At 40.1% G+C, this 22,191-nt stretch overlaps 1 protein-coding gene across 3 annotated transcripts in view; it reads left to right on the plus strand.

Moving 5' to 3' along the window:
• zmp:0000000755 (phosphofurin acidic cluster sorting protein 2) overlaps positions 1–22,191 on the plus strand; it is a 52,984-nt gene that overhangs the window by 24,843 nt on the left and 5,950 nt on the right. The window contains exons 3-19 of one of the 3 annotated variants that reach the window (XM_023279445.3): positions 4,087–4,176; positions 5,353–5,478; positions 7,096–7,258; positions 8,589–8,680; positions 9,293–9,373; positions 9,725–9,784; positions 11,129–11,280; positions 12,573–12,666; positions 13,660–13,743; positions 15,078–15,244; positions 15,450–15,582; positions 16,085–16,189; positions 16,486–16,592; positions 18,106–18,260; positions 18,521–18,631; positions 19,825–19,927; positions 20,628–20,660. In XM_023279445.3, coding sequence (XP_023135213.1) covers positions 4,087–4,176; positions 5,353–5,478; positions 7,096–7,258; positions 8,589–8,680; positions 9,293–9,373; positions 9,725–9,784; positions 11,129–11,280; positions 12,573–12,666; positions 13,660–13,743; positions 15,078–15,244; positions 15,450–15,582; positions 16,085–16,189; positions 16,486–16,592; positions 18,106–18,260; positions 18,521–18,631; positions 19,825–19,927; positions 20,628–20,660 — 1,856 coding nt within the window. The remainder of the gene's footprint in view (positions 1–4,086; positions 4,177–5,352; positions 5,479–7,095; positions 7,259–8,588; positions 8,681–9,292; positions 9,374–9,724; positions 9,785–11,128; positions 11,281–12,572; positions 12,667–13,659; positions 13,744–15,077; positions 15,245–15,449; positions 15,583–16,084; positions 16,190–16,485; positions 16,593–18,105; positions 18,261–18,520; positions 18,632–19,824; positions 19,928–20,627; positions 20,661–22,191) is intronic. The other 2 variants (XM_023279447.3, XM_023279446.3) reach the window with 2 other exon arrangements.

Raw genomic sequence — 22,191 nt, forward strand, 5'->3', positions numbered from 1 at the left:
CGGCTCGGTTCATCTCAAGGACAACACACTGACAGATACATGCCTTCACACCTAACAGGAGTTTACAGGCCACCTGACCTGAAGATTTTTGCACCGTAAGATGACCCCTCTGGTATCATGTGATGATTCCTCAGCACACACCCAACCATTTTATTTGGTATCTGTTACATGATTTGGCAGCTCTGATGACATTAGGCTCCAATGTCGTGCCCGCTGCATTGGACTATTAAAGAGATTCCTCCCAGGGAATTAAGCCAGATAGAGGATATTCTTACCGCTCCATGCTGCTTACCAAGTCTTACTTAATTCTACTGGCAGGTGTAGCAGATACCTGAAATAAGCTTTTACGACTTATTAAATTTTTATATCATTGAGTTGCTAGATATATTACATAACAGATGTGTGTTTTCAGCACTCACAGCTTGACATAAAGTTATGAGACATAAACCTGACTAGCAGTTTGTGCCCTCACAGTCGTACTTTCGTTTCCTGATTCACGATTATCGGATTGTTGAAAAGGAAGCTTGGTTGAAGAATTAATCTGCAGCTTGACAAAGAACATGATAGACTTTAATCCGAGGCATGTAAGAGAAATATGCGAAGGGCTGAGAGGGGCCTCTGAGGACACGCTGTGTGTTGGTGTCCTTATATTTGGAAGAGACTGCCACAACCTTGTGGCATGTAAATCCTCATGCTGTTTGGCTGCAACAACTTTGTGCCAGCTCCCAGAATTAGCTTAAGTGATGAGTCTTTGTCAACCAGAATATCCAGCATTAGATAATATGATGAAATTTGATTTGCAGCAGCACAGAGTGACTGTGAACATCCAACACACAACACGATGTTTATATTGTTCATTCTGTTAGTACTGTATCATACCCATATTGCATATACATACTGCATATGTTAATGCTATTCATACTATACATTTATACTGCCCCTAAAACTTAGATATTTTACATTGCACTGCTTCTTTTACACTACTACTTAGATGCTGAACTGCATTCCGTTGTCTTAATACTTGTACTCTGTGTAGTGACAATGAAGTTGTATCTAATGTAATCTTATTGCTATGTAGATTTAGCAAAATTCTTAACTTACTTATTACTCTGCCAAGGAGGCAGATCCTCGATGGAGTTATGTGACAATCGGCGTATGTTTGTCTATCTGTTAGCAACATTACTAAAAACCAGATTAATGGATTTGGATGAAAATTTCAGGGAAGGTCAGAAATGACACAAGGGGATCCCACGTAGCTCAACTGGTTGAGCAGGCGACCCATAAACAGGGACTATTGTCCCCAATGCAGCAGCCTAGGTTCAATTGTAGCTCACGGTCCTTTACTGCAGGTCTTCCCCTCATTCTTCTCCCTACTTTCTTGTCTACCTCTCTACTAACCTATTGAATAAAGCCAATAAAAAGGCCCAAAAATAACATTTTAAAAAAAATTGTTAAAGATTTCTGTATCATTGCAAGATAGCATCACTGTAACTATGACAACAAGTGAACACTACCAGCTGCCTGCTGATAATCACATAATTCGATCCTACTAAAAGTCGACCGCTGCGAACTTATCAGAACTTGTCCATCGAAAATCATACAAGGAACAGTTGATTAAATTGTGGGGGTGTTTCCGAGTCCCATCAATTCCCGCTGCCCGCTACATATTTAGGTCTCGCAATTCAGTATCCGTACATAACGTACACATGCATAACACACACCTGTGCTCAGCGCAAGGCCATTGTGCTTATGGGTACATCTTAAATGGCCACATTCTATAGTGCCGTGATTTCTGCCACAAATTTTTTCAAGATTTCAGCCGTTGGAAATGATACAACGACTGAGCAGCCTTGGCGGAGTACTGCACTCTCTGAGTGCTTGTCTTGTGTCTATCTGTAATATTTCTCTCAAGGTGTGATTAAGAACTCAAGCCAGTTGTTTCTAAGATGCATATAGCAGGCTTGTGATTAGTTTGATGCTGGTTTGAAACTCTTAATGCTAGCGATTTCACCTAATAGCTCTCCTGAAAGCAATCTCTAGAAAGCAGCGAAGGAGTGGAGGACTGTTTGTACTGGGCTGCCTCAAGGTGTGAATCTGCATCAATGTGTGAATTTGAAGCAGGCTGGTACTAAAATAAGACTTGCGGAATCGGACACTGTTGTCTGGATGCATATCCGCTTAAGAAACTCCAAATAGAACATATTGAATTAGGGGCACCAACTTTCTTGAAGGTTATAATGTTCAGCTTTTGTTGATATGTTATCAACCCTCAGTGATATAAAGATGTTGGAAAAATATGGAAACCCTTCTGAGTGTAATACAGTACAACTCAACCGTACTAGCTTCACAAAATTCAATCACACACCGATCAAGCTCGACACTATAACCTTTCTGAAGGTACCAGTTACTGCAGTTCTGTCATGGCTGATGCCGATATATTGATGTCAGTGTATTGACATCCGTATTGATCTCTCAGCTGTGAGATCAGCTAGATTGATCTGAGCAGGGGTACACAATGAATGGGCAACTGAGTGCATCTTTTTGTACCCTTTGAAATTCCTGTGTGTTTAACACAGGCTGATTAAAGGCTGATTAAATATTGGAAACGAAAAAGACTTGCAGCTATCAAATCATCAGTCTTCACTAAAAGAACTTCACAAAATAGTTAAAGGTTTGGTGTGTAGGATTTAGTGGCAGATTGCAACCAACCAGCTTCCAATTGAGTGGTGTATAGTGGCTGCTGCAAAACGCAAAAGGCCCTCTCTAGAGTCAGTGTTTGTCCATTCATGGGTTTTTAGAAAGATGGTGGTGCAACATTGTAGACATTGTAGAAGAGGACCCGCAGTAGATATACAGGGCTCATTTTAAGGTAACAAAAACACAATGATTCTTATTTTTGGGGGACTGCACACTAATGAAAACAACATTAGGAATATTATATTCCATTCCTTCTAACAGATTTCCCTAAATCTTAAAAAATGGATATTTAACTGACGCATTATAGCAAACAGCTTGATTCTGCTTGAGCTAAAAACCACTTAACCTGACCTACTTAGAGAGTTAAAAGTTTCATAATTAGCTTGCAAAATTAACTGCTTGTAGAACAAATAAAAACATAGAACAGGCCATAACAAAAGTTAACAAAATGGTATGCCAAAAGATAACATAATTAACATAGGTGCATTTGCTTTTGATTAAACTTTTTTTGTGTGAAAAACGATAACATGAAAGACTTGAGAGTTGCCGATCTTTGAGTTTCTAATACATTTATCAAGTAGCACCTGGGGCTGCACAGTGGCGTAGTGGTTAGCACTTTCGCCTTGCAGCTAGAAGGTCCCTGGTTCGCGTCCCGGCTTTCCCGGGATCTTTCTGCATGGAGTTTGCATGTTCTCCCTGTGCATGCGTGGGTTTTCTCCGGGTACTCCGGCTTCCTCCCACAGTCCAAAAATATGCTGAGGCTAATTGATTATTCTAAATTGCCCGTAGGTGTGAATGTGAGAGTGCTTGTTTGTCTTTGTATGTAGCCCTGCGACAGACTGGCGACCTGTCTAGGGTGTCCCCTGCCTTCGCCCGAGTCAGCTGGGATAGGCTCCAGCCCCCCCCGCGACCCTAGTGAGGAATAAGCGGTGTATAGATAATGGATGGAAGTAGCACCTGATGATTTTATTTATGTCTGTATCCTTCATCTCTGATTTTGCTTGTGAGTTGGCTTTGTGTTTTGTTATCAGTTCTCTCTTTATGTTTTTTTATTGTCCTAATCTAAATGAACAGAACTAGAAGGACCATCTGTCCCCTGTTTCATGTCCAATTACACTTTCAAAACTATTTCAACAACAGCAATGTCATTGTTATTTCAGAAGATCGGTAATATCATTATCTCAGATGGGCACATCATTGTATAACCAGCAGACACGACATGATCTGAACAATAATAAATAAAACATAAGCGCAATGTATTTTTAATCACATTGAGTTATTTAGAAGGCGAACTTCAAGGCATATGTTTTTTCCAGGTTGTGAGGAATGTGAGTTTGTGTGTATCATTTGTGTGCTTACAAGGAATTTCTGCTTTAATTTGTTCCCCAGGGTTCTAAGCGACTTCTGAGATCAAATGAGTATGTCCTCCCACCCAGTGGACTGATGGAGACAGATCTGGAGCTCACATTCTCACTACAGGCAAGCTTTCTGACGTTATCCTGTGAATTTTCACGCTGATATGACACTTACTTTACAGGCAAGATTGTGTTAGTCACCCTGGTGCCCCTTTTTAACTGCTTTAGTGTTAACTTCTTTTTCATCCTCAAAGCGTTAAGTTTATGTCAGAAATGAAATCAACAACATTTGTTTGATATTAACCATTACGACAAATTGCTGTTGTTTTTGTTCTTGAATATGAAAGCCCTGAAATAACAATAACAAATGTGGACTGGAGCAGCTAGACAGCTGTTGAGGTGAACTAAACTGAGACAAGTGAAAAGTTACAGAAAGCAGTTGTGAATTTTGTACAGAAAAAAGTTGTAAATTTTACAAAGGGGGAAGAATCTTTGATAAAATCAGAAACAAGAAGGCTCAGCTGAAATGTACTGGCTGTTAAGTGAAGTCTCAGAAAGGTTGGATAGTGCTGGACATTAAAGATGCAGGAGTGATGTTCAACCAACTGGTGAAACTTGATCTTTAAAGCTAATATTGTGTAAGCGTTACAGACCCAGGATTAAAGAAGAGATAAAGATCGAGTTCTGGCATTCAGAGACAATATGAGAGGAAGGAGACTACATTCTGACCACAGATATATCTTCCTAAATATAAACAGTTTGTCCATGCTTCGATAAATTCATCAGCTCCAGTCAAGACAAGTTTATTTCTTGCCTGGCAGTGAAACAAAATGATTAGAAGGAACACACAAGCTGGTGAAACACATTGTACAATGCATTTGGTGGTAATAGTCTGTGGTGCAGAAAACAACTTGCCACTTAATGCAATTGAATCCACTAAGACAGTCACAGACAAAAGACTTATTCTAGAAATAAATAGTAACAAGACAACTCATTTAAACCCAGAAAGTTGAAAGTCTGACAGCTATGCAGGACACTGAGAAATCTACTTTGATGAGATATAAGAAAGGAACTGATGATAAAGACAAACAAATGTATGTTTTTCTAATTATATGAATTATACGAGTAAGTTATAAAATGTAATCAAGAAATAGAAACTGAATACAGATACGTTTTTTTTTTCTATTGAAGAATGGGTTTTCTAGTTAGTTTTAGAGAATGATAAACAAATCGAACGTGGTGAAATAAGTCTGGATGTGGGTTTTCATTGTTTATCTGACTCTGTTTTTCTCATTTTCAGTACCCCCATTTTCTGAAGAGGGATGCCAACAGACTGCAGATAATGTTGCAGAGGAGGAAACGTTACAAGAATCGAACCATCCTGGGCTACAAAACTTTGGCTGTGGGAGTTATCAATATGGCTGAGGTACTGCATAGTGCCTCAGCTGGGGCATTGCTTTCACTCATTTCTTTTCATGGTTCATTGTCTGCCATTTCATCTCTGTGGAGGAACGTCATTTTCCTCCAAGCTTTCGAGTGCCTGTGATTCTTGTCTGACAGTGATTGATATGTTTATTAGGGTCTGTGTGTCACGTCTTGGTTGCCAGAGAGAAGGCCTGTTGTGATACACGTTATTTCAGGTGATTCATTCACATCGCACATACTGCTGTGTGAGATTATAGACCATCTGGACCAGCCTCCATATGCACTTTTCTAAAAACAGTACATTCAGCCATATAGTACCGGAAAAATGGACTGGGAGCTGGAGGTTTGTTTGAAGTACACCTATATGGTGTATGCTTTTCTCTGATTGAAATTGGTTAATGTCAGGCCAGTCCTCAGTTTGCTATTTGTAATCCAGAGTGGCATACTACGGTAGATAATAATTGGCGAATGGTTGGAGATTGGGCTTTATATAGCAGATATAGATCAATAGCAATGCCTCACTCTGAATATGATTAGTTTAATGTTTGTGTGTGAGAGTGACAGAGATAAAGGTGGAAAATTAGACTTGGATATTGAGCGTCACTTTTATTTGTAGAAACACAGGTGACATTTCTCCATTTCTAATTACAGCAGCTGATGTGCTCTCCAAAGTTATTTTCCAACAGTAGCCCCAGGACAAGAATAGATTGACATCTGAAAACAAGACTAATGCATTATTGTATTTTAAAATACCAATCAACTGCTGGGCTGTTTGGTGCTTGCTGCAGTGAAACAACCTACAGACTTCTATGAATAAAAGCTAGATTGGCCATTATTGGGTCCTATTGGGTAATTATGTTGTCATCTGCTGTAGAATAAACCCTCTTGTGCCCTCATTCTGAAATTATCGAAACATTGTGTGGGAGGAAGTCACATATTGGACTTTGCATGGAGGAAACAAGTGGACCCCTGTCGATGTTTGAGCAAAATGAGCCTCCTCCCTTTACAGCAATTCATCAAGTGAAACATTAAAAGTACCCCCCAGATAGAGCTTAGAATGAAGGCTCATTCCGTCTCATCTGATTCAGAATAGTTTATGTAAACTGTGTTCGCACTGTTTGACTAGATGATATGTGCAAATTGGCTGGGCTCATTCAGACTTTAGAATGGGAAGCAGCGCTGTCTTAATGAAGATCTATTTAAAGATAGCATAGCTGTCAGCTTGTAATCAGTCGGTAAATCTCTGTGAGCATAAAGCAGTATTACAGAAGCCATTTTAATCTCTGTTGGATCACTGTCGGCAAGTTCTTCCATCCTGGCTGTCTTATAAGGAAGAATGTGTATTTGTAATATTGAGTCCTTGCTGCTTCAACATGGCTCTACAGACTGATTGATAGATGCAGCAGGTGTCCAAAACATGAAGGAATCCCAGTAAAACAGGACTGGATGTTTAAAATCAGTGTCTCAAGCCCTGCATTGTATTTTCCTGAGAAAATATGACATTATCAGGAATACTGCATGGGTGCAATGAAACAGTGTTTTTTATACATTGGTTTAGAATTCTCTTTCCTTTTTGATGCACAATTGATGACTGCCCTCAATGGTGAACTATGTCCAGGTGATGCAACACCCAACAGACGGAGGACAGATTCTGGGTCTCCATAGCAACGTAAAGGAGGCGCCAGTACGTGTGGCGGAGATCAGCGTGTTCTCTCTGTCCAGCCAGCCTATCGACCATGAGGACGGTAGCAGCCAAGCTGGCCGCAAGACCAAAACCTCAGGTGGGCACCACCATCTCCTGCTTCCCTATGTGGGTCTGTTAAACAGCCCTGTACCTATGCTGGCCGGCCAAATCCTGTCTGTAATTTCAGCCTTCTCCCTGCAGCCAGCCCTCCCTGCCCAGTCCTCTCTCTTCCTTCCTTCCACATGGCTTCTATTTTCCAACTGAGGACAGAGTAAACTCTATTAATCCCAGGCCATCCTATGGCCAGGGATATGTTATTCTCTTTAGTTATGGTTGTAATGTTGATTTGAGAGTTGAACAGATGTAAGGCCTATTACCTTACACTGCTCTAAATCTGGACCAGGGGGAAATGTTGGGCCCTATTCGGACTCCATGCATTCATCCTGCTGTGCTGATCCCTCGTGTTCTGGATGTTATTAAGGAGGTCACTTAAACATAACAGATGAGCTCATGCACCAAGTATTAAACTAGTGTCACTCTGAGGGAAGAAAAGATGTTTATCTTTCTCCTCTCTGCAGTGATCCTTAATAGCATCCATCCCATTGAGGACACAGAACAGGATGTTTCACAGGCAGAAGGAAGTTGGAATTAGCTGTTACAAAAAACAAAGAATCTCTATCACCTTACCTGCCCTCAGCTGTCAATTCTAGCAAATTCTGCCACTTTTGGAATATAGCTCTTCAAACCAATGAAGTCTGACATTAAACCAAAGAACAATAGTAAAATGTTCCAATCACAGAGATGCCATTAAAACATAATGAGAATGTGAGACATGGATCCTAAAACGAGTTCTGCCATCTAATTTGCATATCATAAGAGTTCCATTACTTTTCAGCAAGCAAATTTAGCATTTAATTATGTCTGTAGAAAAAGTTTTGCATCACCATATATTTGCTTCATTATTCTTGCCATGTAGTCAACACAATTCATTACTGACACGCTGAACAGAATAGAATAGGAAATTAAATGACTGTATCCACACTAGATGAAACATTGCCTTTGGGCTCACCTTGATATTTGTGAAAAATTATAGTATATACTAAAAGTATAATTTACATTATGGAAGCACTATACTGGTTTTTGTTTAACACTTTGTTTAACACTTTTTGCTTTCCAATGGCAGCGTAGCAACAACATTTACTGAAGAAAAACAAGATTTCATACTGAGTCTAGAAGGCTTGGTCTGTAGGGTCCTGTCAGGATTCTTTATTCCAAAAGAAAATTGAGTTGCAGGAATAATAAGGCAGTGACCTTGGATGTCTGTTTGAAACTTGGAAGTTTAAATGTCTTTATTTATTACTGCTAATATATAACTCTAGACTTTTCTCTTAATATTTTGATCTTTGTGTGTGCCTGGCCAAACTCAGATCGTTCCCCAGACATGGATAACTATTCTGAGGATGACGACGACAGCTACTCGTCAGAGCAGGAAGCCAGCGATGACGCAGTTCATGGCCAGGTCAGTGCCACTAAATGCTTAGCTCCAAGCACATTTGCATTACCCAGTGAAATTACATACATACACTGCTGTCTAAATGTTTGGGGTTACCCAGATAATTTCATGTTTTCCATGAAAACTCACACTTTTATTCATGTGCTAACATAATTGCACAAAGGTTTTCTAATCATCATTTAGCCTTTCAACACACTGTAGCATTAGAACACAGGAGTGATGGTTGCTGGAAATGTTCCTCTGTACCCCTATGTAGATATTCCATTAAAAATCAGCCGTTTCCAGCTAGCATGGTTTTACCACATTAACAATGTCTAGACTGTATTTCTGATTCGTTTAATGTTATCTTCATTCAAAGAAACTGCCTTTCTTTCAAAAATAAGGACATTTCTAAGCGACCCCAAACTTTTGAACGGTAGTGTATGTGAATTCCAATAAATGCAGTCTAGTATATATAAACAAATCTATATGAAGAATTTCAGTTGGAGATTTTTTTGGTTTCTACTTTCAGTTTAGTAATGTATTTCCTAAATTTAGCCTAAATGCAGTCAGGTAAGAATATAGGGGCGCTTACATATTAGGGTCTCAGATGTTTCATCCATCTTCTCAATATTTCAGGATCTTTATGATGAAGACGATGAGGTCAGGAAACCCAAGAAAGCTCGTCGGAAAATGATCCGAACCACTTCCATGACCAGGGTAAGTCACCCCCTTTTCCAGCACACGGAGTTTTATGCTCACGAATCATTTACCAATGAGACCAACTCAGGACCTGTGTTTGCTGATGTTCAACCTTTTAAAAGAAAGCACACACTATGTTCCATTTGTTCAAGCCATTAGGACAATGTGGATGAGCATGTAAATGAACACTGTGGGTTCACTGGACCGATTATAATGGTCTTTACATAGAATGGCTATGAATGAGTAATCCAGTGGACAGTTACTGAGAACTTATAAGCCGAGGCCAGCTGTCATGCTTATTTAATTGTGACAGCTATTCCCTATTCTGTACGATTTTTTTCTCACGGTTGCATTTTCTTTCTGTTACAGCAACCTAATTTCAAGCAGAAATTTGTGGCCTTGCTGAAGAGGTTCAAGGTAACAGATGAGGTGAGTTGTGCAAAAGATAATTGCTTTTGTTATGACTGACATCCATGTTCAATGTCAAAGCAAATGAGGGGTACAGAATCCCTCATACTGCACCCACCTGGAATTTCTTGGTTCTCTCGTTATGTTGCTTCAATAAGTCAGCTGTGAAACTTCCAGTTATTAAATTGCCCTCAGGTCAGAAGAAAATTATCTCAGTATTGACTGTCTAAACAGCATATTGCAACAGCACTGCTAACGTGCTCCTGACTGTAGGAGAATGGCCACCACAGAAATCACTGCCACAACAGAGTTACAAGCACCATTATAGTGTTAGGCTGCATTACCTCTGTGCTCATAGATGGATGATTCATACATTTCCATTAGCAACGATTCATATGCAGAATCCATTAACGGCCTTATTCTCTACCACTTAATGTAATGATAAATGTTTTATTTAGGGCTGTGCTTTTCTTAAGTACTTTTGAGTAAATGTTCCTGTGGATTCTACATAAAAGCTTGTAATCAGGTCATCAGCAGGATGTTACCCAGTTGTGCGTAGCAACCCCTAGATGTCCATTAGTACATAATCTGTGATAGGCCATTAGAATGATAGTAATTGCAATTGAAATGTGAAATCTGTAGGAGCAATTAGAATATCTACTGGCTTGTTTTTCCTCTTTCTGTCCTCCTTTCAGTATATTCTGATCAATACAGAATGTTCTCCTTAACTATGTAGTGTATCCGATTGAGTGAGGATTTGCGTTATCTTTCACTCATTCTTTTAGGATTATATATCAGCAAAACCGTTAGAACCAAGAGCCCTGTGTGAGTGATTTAATGTAGTAATGCTTGCAATAGCCTCCAGGCAATCAGATTTGTGTTTTTCTGGACAGTTCTGGAAGCTCCAGGTGGCCCGATGGTCTTTTATCACATTCCCTGTCACTAATCTGTTCCTTGTGGCTGGGCAGTGTGCAAGGCTACAGCTCTATAAATACATAGCCAGGAGGAGTAGAGGGGACAGACTGTGTTTATCTGCTCCCTGCCAGCTCCTGCACTTATGGACTGGCATTAATCACCTGATTAGTCCACAAGGCTGCCTGTGTGTAGCTCCTATGATATACATCCCCACTGTGCAGCTGGCAGAGCGAGGCTCGGCATCTCAGCTCTCCCCTAGCACTCACTTACCTTTTAATTGCCCTGCTTAGAACCAAGGCATGGATGTATTTATGGCATAGATTTTCTCATTTTACAGCCTTCAGTATTCTCGCTCAAGCACCAGTCACTTCCTACACTTACTTAATCCATGACCATGGCTGCAAATCCCCACTTACAGCACACTGATGATGTGTCTATCCTGTGCGGCAGGTCCTCGACTCTGACCCAGTCGACCAGACCCAGGAGGTGGAGGAGGATCTGGACTTACTCTACGACAGTCTGGAGGTGTACAACCAGAGTGACAGTGGGCCAGAGATGGAGGACAATGAGAGTGTCCTGAGCACTCCCAAGCCCAAACTCAAGTACGTCTCAGAGGCCATATTTCATACATCATATTTTTACACATTTTATTACACTTAAATGCTTATATGGGGTTTTAGTGTTGACCTTGAAAAAATTATATTATATTTGTTGGGAAATATTCATGGAGAAGTAAGCATATAGAGTGGCAAGTAAAAGGAGACAGTATTTGGCTACATAATGTGATCCCCCCACTTAAATCACAAGCACAAACAAACACTATGTGCTTAAGCTGCTACACAACACAAACGATTACAGTGTTTCTTGTCTTTATTGAACACAGAACACTATTTAGTATTCCCAGTGCTGAAGCAAAAAGTAAGTAAACCTTTGGATTTAATAACCTCCTTTGGCAACAGTAACCTAAAAGAAGCATTCTGGTAGCTGCAGATCAAACCTGCACAACATTCAGGAGGAATGTTTTTAACTGTTCTTCCTGTTTCAGCTCAGCCATATCCTTAAGATAGGAGGTGTCTCTTGGGGTTCTTCCTCGACAGTATCTCTGCTGTGTTAAGATCTGTGCTCCAACTATGCCACTCCAAAAGGCAGATTTCTTTTGTAATCTATTTATTTCAGTGTTTAGGATCCTTGTCCTGCTGTGTTATGGAGATCATCAGCTTCCTCTGTGGTGTGCTTTCATGAACACCGTGCCTGTTCTATGATTTGCGTAAAGTACACTCATTAGCAGAGATTTGAACCAGCTCCAGTCATTTCATTAAGCCTTTCACTGTTACTCTAAGTGTTCAGTGTCCTCTTAGCTTGGCGCCAACTTCTTAGGGAGTGTTCCACAGTACTAAATCTATTTATAGACAGTTTGTCGAACTTGGAACTGATGAATATCTAAAATTGAGTTTACTTTATAACTCTTTACAGCTTTTTGTAATTCAACATTTATTGATAATAATTCTTTGTCCGATCTCTTAGTTATTAGAAGACGTTTCACATCAGCAGATGCTTCTTGTGTATTGCTAATTCACAATGTTTGTGTGTAGCTCTAACCCACACCTCCAAACTTGTTTCATGGACTAGGGTCCAGATTTGCTAACTCCAGACTTCAGGTAGCTTTTCTTGATGCTGATAGCTCAGGGGTTCACCTTCATGTTTTTCCAACTTACATTCTGAATATTTGATGTCCACAAAAATCTGACCTTATGTTAAGATAAATACAAAAAACACATTTAGATAACTATAATGATGTTCCTTGCTTTGTAGAAGAAAAGGTAAAAAAAAAAAAAAAGAGCCTTTTTCTCTCAGTTGTTATGTTTCTAATTGAGATTTTTGTTTCTGTTTTCAGGCCGTTTTTTGAAGGGATGTCTCACTCCAGCTCCCAGACAGAGATTGGAAGCATACATAGCCAAAAAAGCCAGCAGAGAGAGCTGTCATGTCCTGTAAGTTGATTACTACGTACTCTCTGAACAGACCCCTCTGTTGCCTTTCTCACCCATATAGTTTCCCTGTCAATTGTTTTAGAGCTTCTTCTTGTAAACAGTGTTATGTAAAGGAATTGCCCCTGCCTTACGCCAGTGTCTAAATGTCTGGCAGCCCTCTGTGCTTATTGTGGTTCAGGGATTCCCAAGGATACTACCGGCAAGATATTCTGAGCATGAGCGCAATGCAGCCACCAGCAGGAAAGGATGGGGGCCTCCACTCCTTACCCTATTCACCCCTACAGCCCTTCAGTATTTATAGAGACTGACACCAAATGTCCTTTCCACCACCATCAACACACACATACACAGACACAAATATGCTCCCATGTTCAGAGAGAAGATTGGATGGAGCAATTCCGAACTCCTACTCAGAGATTTATGGCTCATTGGAACAACAAGGGCAGAGAAAGAGAGACATGTTGAGTCTGATGGTGAGAGAGCGAGCGCTGTTTATAAATATCTGGGAATCCATTTTAGCTTGTAATAAAATAGCCCAGAGCATTTCAGACTGCTATAGCCCTCCATTTTGCTCAGTAAATGTTCCAGTCCAACTTCATAAACATGTCTTGCAGCCAGGATGGAAAGTCTTTGATGTTGAAATAAAGTAAACTAGATGTTACAAGATTTTTAGTGGAGTAAACCTGACACACAGAAATACCTGTTGTACTTTTACGGTTCACGTGTTAATAGGTGGCTGAAGTGAAATGCAAAGGTGCTTTTGGAGATATTTATACTGACCGGCTCTGCTACTGTCACAAAGCTCAGCTGTGGAATTGGCACTGTGAAATTGGTCAGTTACACATCCTCCAAGTGGTCAGTCATGACTTGAGGAGATGGAGCGTAAAGCTGCCTATTGGGAGCTAGGAGGTTTTGTTATTTATTTTCACCAGAGATGTGACTGTCATGGTTAAAATGATCTAACATGTGGACATGTGTATGTTTACCCTGTAGAGTGGAGATTTTCTGACTGTGGACAGATGTAAAGTGCAAGGAGGCCGATATCAAGACGACAGCATCATAGACACAACAGTCGGGGTATGTTTTTAGAACAGCAGCACTTTTTCTAAAATGAAATCCCCTTGAGCATCTCTTTCTCACATTTTTCTTTTCCAACCCCATGCTCTCTCCACTTGAGAGATTGCCCTTTACCCTCATGTGTCTTAGTTGTTTTCTGAAAATAAAGCAAAGAGGGAGGGAGTATGCAAGGGCAGGCAAACCAAACAGCACAGCCATCCATTATGGATCAGTAGAGCGGACAAGGCAGCTCCATGCTGGATAATTCCAGACTGATGAGGATTGAAAGAGGGGTGTTTGTGTTTGTTGTTTTTGTACTGTCGGGTCAGTCTGACCTTGTTCATCTCGCCCTGGCTCCCCCTCTGAGCAGCAGGCAGCCGGCTCACCGCACCGCTCCACTAACCCAGTTCGAACTGAATATCAAAGCTGCAGGAGCAGTGTTTCAGCAGCCACCTGCTAAGAAGAGACCATGACTTTTTATCTCATCTGTCATGGTGGGCTCACATTGTTGTCTCCAACCTCAAAAACTAAACGCTATTATTCAGCAGGCCAGCACCATTCTAACTCACACTCAACCGCAGCTCTTTGAGACCTCATCCTTATAATGCTGCCTACAGACACACTGTACAGGAAAGACACAGGAAGAACAATGGATTTTAATGAGACATGATGCGCAATATCTGCAGAGTAGCTTTAAAAGCCCTTTAAGCGTATTTTAAAATTTTTTTTTTTTTTTTTTTTTTTTTTTTTTAAACAAAGGTTTTGAATATTTTTCTTGCCTACCATAGACGGTATAGGTGTTTTTTGGTGATTTTGCCTGTCAGGAGACAGTTGCTCGGAAGCTCATCAACTCTTAATGAGGTGTCAGTTTTAATCAAAACATAAATTAACAAATTAATATATTTTGGAATTGGTTCTATCCATCAATTTTCTGCCACTTATCTTAATCCAGATTTAGACAAATTTTGAGACAGTAGGCCATTGGGATGCAAAAGGCCTTCTGAAAGGACTTTTTCTCTTTGCGGGTGTTTATTGTGTCTTTGTGGTTGTTTAATTGAGGTTTGTGACTTTTACATTGACTTCTCACAGGCCTGGGTGGTCAGGAGCCCCCGCTCACTAATCAGTACATGGCCCCAGGTCCCATTAATAGATGTTTTTAAAGAATACTGTTAAATATAATATGGAAGTATTGTATAATAACTATAATAATTATATTTGGCTGGTGCAAGTGTGAAAAAATACAAAATTTCAGTCTTTGCGTAATTCAGAGTCTTAATGTCTTGAATGTAATTTCTTGAACACTTGAACACAGTTCATTTGTTGTATGATAAACATCAGTGTTGTCCCCTTTTCAGCCCTCTTGGCTCATCTTTGCTCCCCCCCTTTTGGTTCAGGAGCCAGAGGCTGATGACAGTGGGCCAGGGCCAGGAGAGGTGAGCAGCTGGGATGTCAGCACTGAACGGATGACCAGCACTGTTGGCAAGCTCTGTAAGACAGAGTCCCAAAACCACATGTCTCCCAGGTAAACTGCTGATAAACTACATATGGAGTTATACGCTCAATATAGTTCTCATTAGGTCAGCACATGTACTATGTACACAAGTTGCAGTGGATTTTTCATAGTTTGCAACGAGTGTTTCCTTTTGTTATGAGTCCACTTCATTCGGTTCCTTACTCTCTCTCTCTGTCATGTGTCTTGAGCTCCTTATGTTTTATCTCTTCCTCAGTAAAGTGGAGAACAGGCTGCAGAGACGTCCTCGCAGCACCTCCATGAAAGACAGACAGAACTCTAAGGCGCAGAGTGATAGGACCAGCAGCATGGAGAGTGAATGCTCTCCTGACTCACGACTCATAGCACAGGTAACCAACAAACAGGTGTGATACAGTATCAAGCTCCAGATCTGAGGGGAGTACTACAAAACAAGTTTGACGTAGCCAGGCTCTCTTTGCCTTAGCTTTCTTAACAAAACCTAAAGCCTCAATCAGAAGTTTGCCCACTAACTGCACAGCTTCATTCAGTGGCATAATGAACATACAGTTCAAAAGGTTTGCAGTAATTTCCTCAGCTGAGATTCTGAATCACTGAAGGAGAATATTATCAGGAAAAGAAATAGTGAAGATGACTCTTCTTAAGGCGGATTTTGTGTTGAACCTTCTTCAAAGCAGGTGTGCACCATAGGGTACCATGGTGATCTAGTCAGATTAAAAGAGAGCCACCTTTGTGACAGTGCAAAGTCAATATACCTGACTTACCAATTACTCACTTTGTAACACACCCTTCTGTTCTTTACAGACGTAAGTCCAGTGGAAATTTGCTGGCTTGTGTCTGTCTCAGACTCACTGTTTCTAATGTGTGTCATAGGTTCCCAGGAAGTCTGTGTATGACCAGCTAAACCAGATCCTCATATCTGATGAACGCCTTCCGGAGAGCATCATCCTCATCAACACTATGGAGTGGCAAGGACAGGTGTGTATTTTCTTATATGTTGTACCTCAGTCATGAATTCCCTTACCTTCATTATACATGCAAAAAAAGCACATGGATCATGCAGGATCAGGCTTACTTGTCAGCCATGCTACAAGCATTACATTATTACTGACATTAGCACAAAATGGCGAGCATATCATGGAGTATAGTTTATGGGGTGTACACTCTGTAGATCCCAGTAGCATGTATTTCCTGCTGTCTTTCCAACCCAGTCAACCCTGGCTGTCGTATGTCCATTAACTCATCATGTCCCTCTCATGTGTGTTTCTGTGCAGTATGTAGCCGAGTTGCTCCATGAACAGGGCCAGCCCATTGTGTCCACCTGCTCTGCTGCCGATGTTCAGGCTGCCTTCAACACCATCGTTACTCGCATCCAGAGATTGTGAGTCACATGCATACATACACACGCTTTGGTTGAATGACACACGCCATCAGAAAGTGCAATCTTGTTTCTTGCTATCTTGGACTGATCTGCGCCCAAACTATGTATGTTTATTGTGGCTCCTTGCCAGTAGATTTCCAGGACGCTTTTGCTCATGCTGCTAAAGTGCTCTGTCTGTGAACCCATTCTATCAGAATTTGCCTGTTTTATCATGAAAAACTGAACTTCAGCTGTCTTCATTCTCTTCTCTTTTCTTGGATCCATCTGCTCAGCTGTCATCTCCTCAGGATGTCATGTCAGTGGGAGACCAGGCTCTCCTCAGTTTGCTATACTGCTTCTGTTAAACTTGTTTTCTCCCTAACTCAGCGGAACTGTAACTTGTCAACACTTTATTCGCCTGCTCCTCAGTCAACCTGTTTAGTGCAGCTGGGGCCTTGTCATGTAGAGCCATGCATAACTCTAATATTAACATGCTCGCTCAGTGCTATCGTTGCCTACGCTGGCTGCATGATTTTCAGTCACAGGGAGTAAACAGAACTTTACAATTCCACATAGATGACCGTTCAAAATATATGGAATATCTACATAGGAATACAGAGGCCCATTTCCAGCAACCATCACTCCTGTGTTCTAATGCTACATTATGTAAGCTAATTGTGTTGAAAGGCAAATTGATGATTAGAAAACCCTTGTACAATTATGTTAGCACATGAATAAAAGTGTGAGTTTTCATGGAAAACATGAAATTGTCTGGGTGGCCCCAAACTTAATACACACAGTAGTGTGTATTAAAGTCCTGTTCAGCTACTGCACAATAGATAGATAGATAGATAGATAGATAGATAGATAGATAGATAGATAGATAGATAGATAGATAGATAGATAGATAGATAGATAGATAGATAGATAGATAGATAGATAGATAGATAGATAGATAGATAGATAGATAGATAGATAGATAGATAAAACCTTTATTGATCCTGCAGTGGGGAAATTTACGAATTTACTTGCATTATGAACCTTCACTGTCCCAAATCTTGAAGCATTTAGTTGCAAAGTCCTTATGACAGTCTGTATGTCATAACATGCATTTACTTGTAATATGCCAAATTTTAAAATGTTTAAAAACATTTTTGTAAAGCTTTAAATCTTTTTCCAGCATGCTAAGCAGAGTTGAATGTCTTTTTATTTCTCAGACTCATTTCAGAGCTGAAGTTGATCTTGTGTTTGTCATTGTAGGATTAAAAGCTGTTGAAATACTTGCTTTAACTTGAGAACGACTTGCAGATACTTGCAAGTAGCCAGAATTGCAAATTATAACATATGACATAATCTGGCTGTCACAAAAGGAAAGACCGGTTTTAAAGCGGGGAAATCCTACTGAGATATAAATCTTTCTTTCAGGCTTCCTTAGTTCTCTCACACACGCTCTCTGACCCACATTTTTCATAAATTGGATCTTTGTCTTGCTCTTAATTACTCATCCCTTTTCTCCTCATTTCAACCCTTGCAGCTGTAATTGCAATGCGCAGACACCGCCGACGATGAAGGTGGCAGTGGCAGGTGACCAGAGTTACCTCAGCACCATCCTGAGGTTCTTTGTGGAGCAGCTGGCCAACAAAACACCTGACTGGCTCAGTTACATCCGTTTCCTGGTGATCCCCATTGGTAAGTGAACTGGGAGAAGTGCGAAATCCTGTTAAGCATGTTCCGTACTTTGTGTGTGTGTGTGTGTGTGTGTGTGTGTGTGTGTGTGTGTGTGTGTGTGTGTGTGTGTGTGTGTGTGTGTGTGTGTGTGTGTGTGTGTGTGTGTGTGTGTGTGTGTGTGTGTGTGTGTGTGTGTGTGTGTGTGTGTGTGTGTGTGTGTGTGTGTGTGTTTATATATATATATATATATAAAAAAATAATTTCTCTCCACTTTCACACAGGTTCTCATCCGCTGGCAAAGTATGTGGCCTCCTTTGATAGCCGATTCAACAGCATCTTTATGGACACTGCATGGAGGGAGCTGTTCTGCAGGACGGAACGGCCCACCTCAGGTAGGATGAATTGCTGTGGTATCTGGCTACAAAGCGAGTCTGCGTGTCTAATGTGCAGCCAACTTGAAAGGGAAAGAAATGGGGTCAGAGCACAGGTCAGGAGCTGATGAATGGAAAAAAGAGATTTCTTCCAATTGCAAAAGACAGCTATGGCCTGTTTTAGATCACGGCCCTGTCTTTCCTTCCTGTAAACTGTCTGCTACTACCTAAGAAGACTGTCAGAAGTCAGACATTTACCACAGAGCTGATTATATTGAGAGCATTTGAAAACATACATCATCCCAAAATCATACATTATTGTGTTTTCTACACATCTGTAATGGCTTTAGCTCTAAAAACTGATTACCACATCAATGTGATATCAGTAAAATAATAAAATGTCGGATTAATTCAAGCAGTGAAAAATGATGATATTTGCATTAATTCATCTGATTATTTTAGGATTTTCTTGTAAATCTCTTCCATGCTCTCTTTCTATAAGATTTGCATTTATTTTTACTCTCACTCGCAGTTTATAAGTCTTGCAATTATAGGCTTACAATCACAGGCGTGTTTAAGCTTCTATTCCCATCCATCTCTTCCATGTCACTTAATCTGCACAAACATGCCCGATAATCATCCCTACCTATTTAATACCCATAAGGTGCAGTAGTCACAGTGTCACACACCATGTTGAATCATTTCAAAAGGGGTTGCATGAAAAAAAAAACATTTTAAAAAAATCTAAAAAATTACTGGGTCCTCAATGTTTTTCCTATTTTTCCTTCATAATTAACATTAGCTATGATCGCAATACTGAAGGCAGTTTTTGAAAGGAATGGCTTTGAGTTTTTGTATTCAAAAGAATGAGAGAGAGAAGCAATATGTTAAAATATATTGGAATTAAAAACCCAATCCACATTTCAAGTTGCCAAAAATGTATGCCAGGCTTCATGTGGCCCACAGGCCTTTTGTTTGACACACAATTTATCTTGTGTGTCGCATGGCTGACTTCTCCCACATTTTAATGACATTTTTACACTCAGCAACTCCTGTCTCCTTAATTCAGTTGGATGTAAATGATTAATGCACAGTCTCCTAGCAATCTGCTGTATGTGAAAATTAGCATTTGCATCAATTGTCTTGCAGCTTGTTAGTCAGACATAAAAAAGGAGCGGCATGTTGTTAACAGTCTGTCTCTGTGCTGCCTGCAGATAACATAGATGTAGCGGGGCGAGTCGTTCAGTATCTGGCCGGTGCCAACGTGTCCCACCAGTTCCCCATCTCAGAAGCCATGCTCACATACAAACAGAAGAGGTAAAGGATCTTTGATTACTAGAGTTTAAGCATATTTGTGCACTGCATATGTTTTGTGCATATGCATGTATGTATGCTTTTTGTGCTCCAAGCATGTCTCTGTTGCAATGATTTCTAGCTTGTAGTACTGATACTAATGTTCTTTTATTTTGTTCTATTAAACATTAGCTTTAGAACTTTTGTGACCACAACATGTGAGTCCATCAAAAGGACTGCAGCACTGCAAATGTATATCAACTAAACTGCATGAAGAACACATATGGACGTGCATGCCAGCATGCAGCTACAGGCATATACATGAAACACACACAAAAGTGGCTGTGTTGTGACAATAAGTTCAGTTTCCACAGTAGATTCACATCTGTTTATTCTGACATAAATGAGCCCAGAAGATGCAGGTTTTGCTTCATTTCACATTCATTTGTATAAATAGAAAAACATCTATTATTCTGATAGAGCTGTTGTTAAAATTTAAAAGCCGACAGTCATCTGACGGTCACATACACAAACACAGACTCACCCAGCAGATGGTCCATTGCATTTCTATGTGCATTTTGCTTGTCTTCTTTCTGAGGTTTGACCAAACCCTTTCCCTCTTGTAAGAGTGGCTTCCTATTGGTCAGAAGGTACTAAATACAACACACATTTAACACTGTTGCATTCCTTCTCCTCCCCTTTCCCCCTTTGATTTGCATTCAAGGAAAAGAAGTTTGTATTTTGATTTTTATATCAGGTATCTAATTCAACTCTTGTTTTGTTTTTGCCCTTCTTATTTTCCCTCCACCATTTGGCTTGAGCTCCTTGCTGTGTCTTAACATTTCCCTTCTCACACTTGGTACTCACTGTAACTTCACTCTGCACTCTGTCCTGACTTGTGTCTTTGGTTTGATGTGACTTTGATTCTGACTCCGCCCTCTGTGTTGTTGCTGTGAAGATTTGCCTAACAACCTTGAAAACAAATATTCACAAAATGGAGTGGTTTTCCGGATCATACATCCAGCAATAGCGACATAAGTAATGTTAAATTTAAAACCAAGCTAGTCATTTATTTTTTAGAGACTTTGTGAGCTTCACAAAAATCCGCATATGTATCGATTCACCTCGATAGCAGGCAACATACCTACCAAACTTTAACTCAATATGTTTGACTACTGCAAGGGCAAAGAAATCCTTTAATATCTATCACAAGCAATACTCTCAGGACATTTTGTAGCCCAAACACTGTTCAGTAAAACATCATCTGTATTACTACTTTCTTGAAACTTAAAAAACTTTCTTTAAAGACATTTTTGATCTCAATAAAGCATATTTAAAGTCGGGTGAGAAACCTGGCGTCCCTCTGGAGCTGCTTGTGCCAGCTTTTTTATAAGTTTAAGGTTACCCAAGTTCGAACATATAAAAGGGATAGATGTGTAGGTTTTAACATAGAGATTAGCTTAACTGTTTATTAACAGGTAACTACCAGGTATAACTGGGTAGCTGACTGAATTATTAGACCCATACATTGGACACGAATAATATGTAGTGATCATGACAAAAAAAAAAAAACATAAAATTGTAAATCAGGATGCCAAAATAAAAGTGGGACTAAATGACCAAATAACATTGGTAATGATCTGAGCTGCATGAATGCTACTAACTACTAACAGTTATTAACATGCATATATTACCACACGTGCCTGTATAAATATAACAGTAAGTAAAGTAACAGCTGCATTCACAAAGTTATTGGCAGTGAAAATCAAGTTTTTTAGGTCCATATGGTGTCTTTTCTATGCTAGAAGGAACATCGTGAGCAAAATAAGCAGCCAACACTATGACTGAATATATCTGCCCCATAACTGCAGTGTACTAATGACTGTCACAAAAACACAGATGGAGTAACAAACTTCAAAACCAGTCTTGTCAATTTTCAGTGTGGGTTTTTCTGTATCATTATGCTTCTTTGGACTTGATTTATGGTTTGAACATGTATGACGAAATTGCTCCAATATTGCGGTTTGTCATTGTATAGCATGCAGTAGTTTAACAGCAAAGTGGAGGGTGAGCTCAAATAGCTGCGGAGTGGCTGCAATGGGACTTTATAGATCTGCACATTCTAGAGGAAGCAGCAGTGCAGAGTTAGATCTAAGGCGTTATATTTTGGTGAGAGCTCATAATGCTACTCAGGATAATGTCTTAGAGCACAGCACTTATCAAAACAAAGTAACGAAATGCTTCACAGCAAGCAAACATCACAAGGACCATAATGTACAAACACATTG

The sequence above is a fragment of the Amphiprion ocellaris genome, chromosome 16 (assembly GCF_022539595.1).
Source record: "Amphiprion ocellaris isolate individual 3 ecotype Okinawa chromosome 16, ASM2253959v1, whole genome shotgun sequence".
NCBI classification, from domain to species: domain Eukaryota; kingdom Metazoa; phylum Chordata; class Actinopteri; family Pomacentridae; genus Amphiprion; species Amphiprion ocellaris.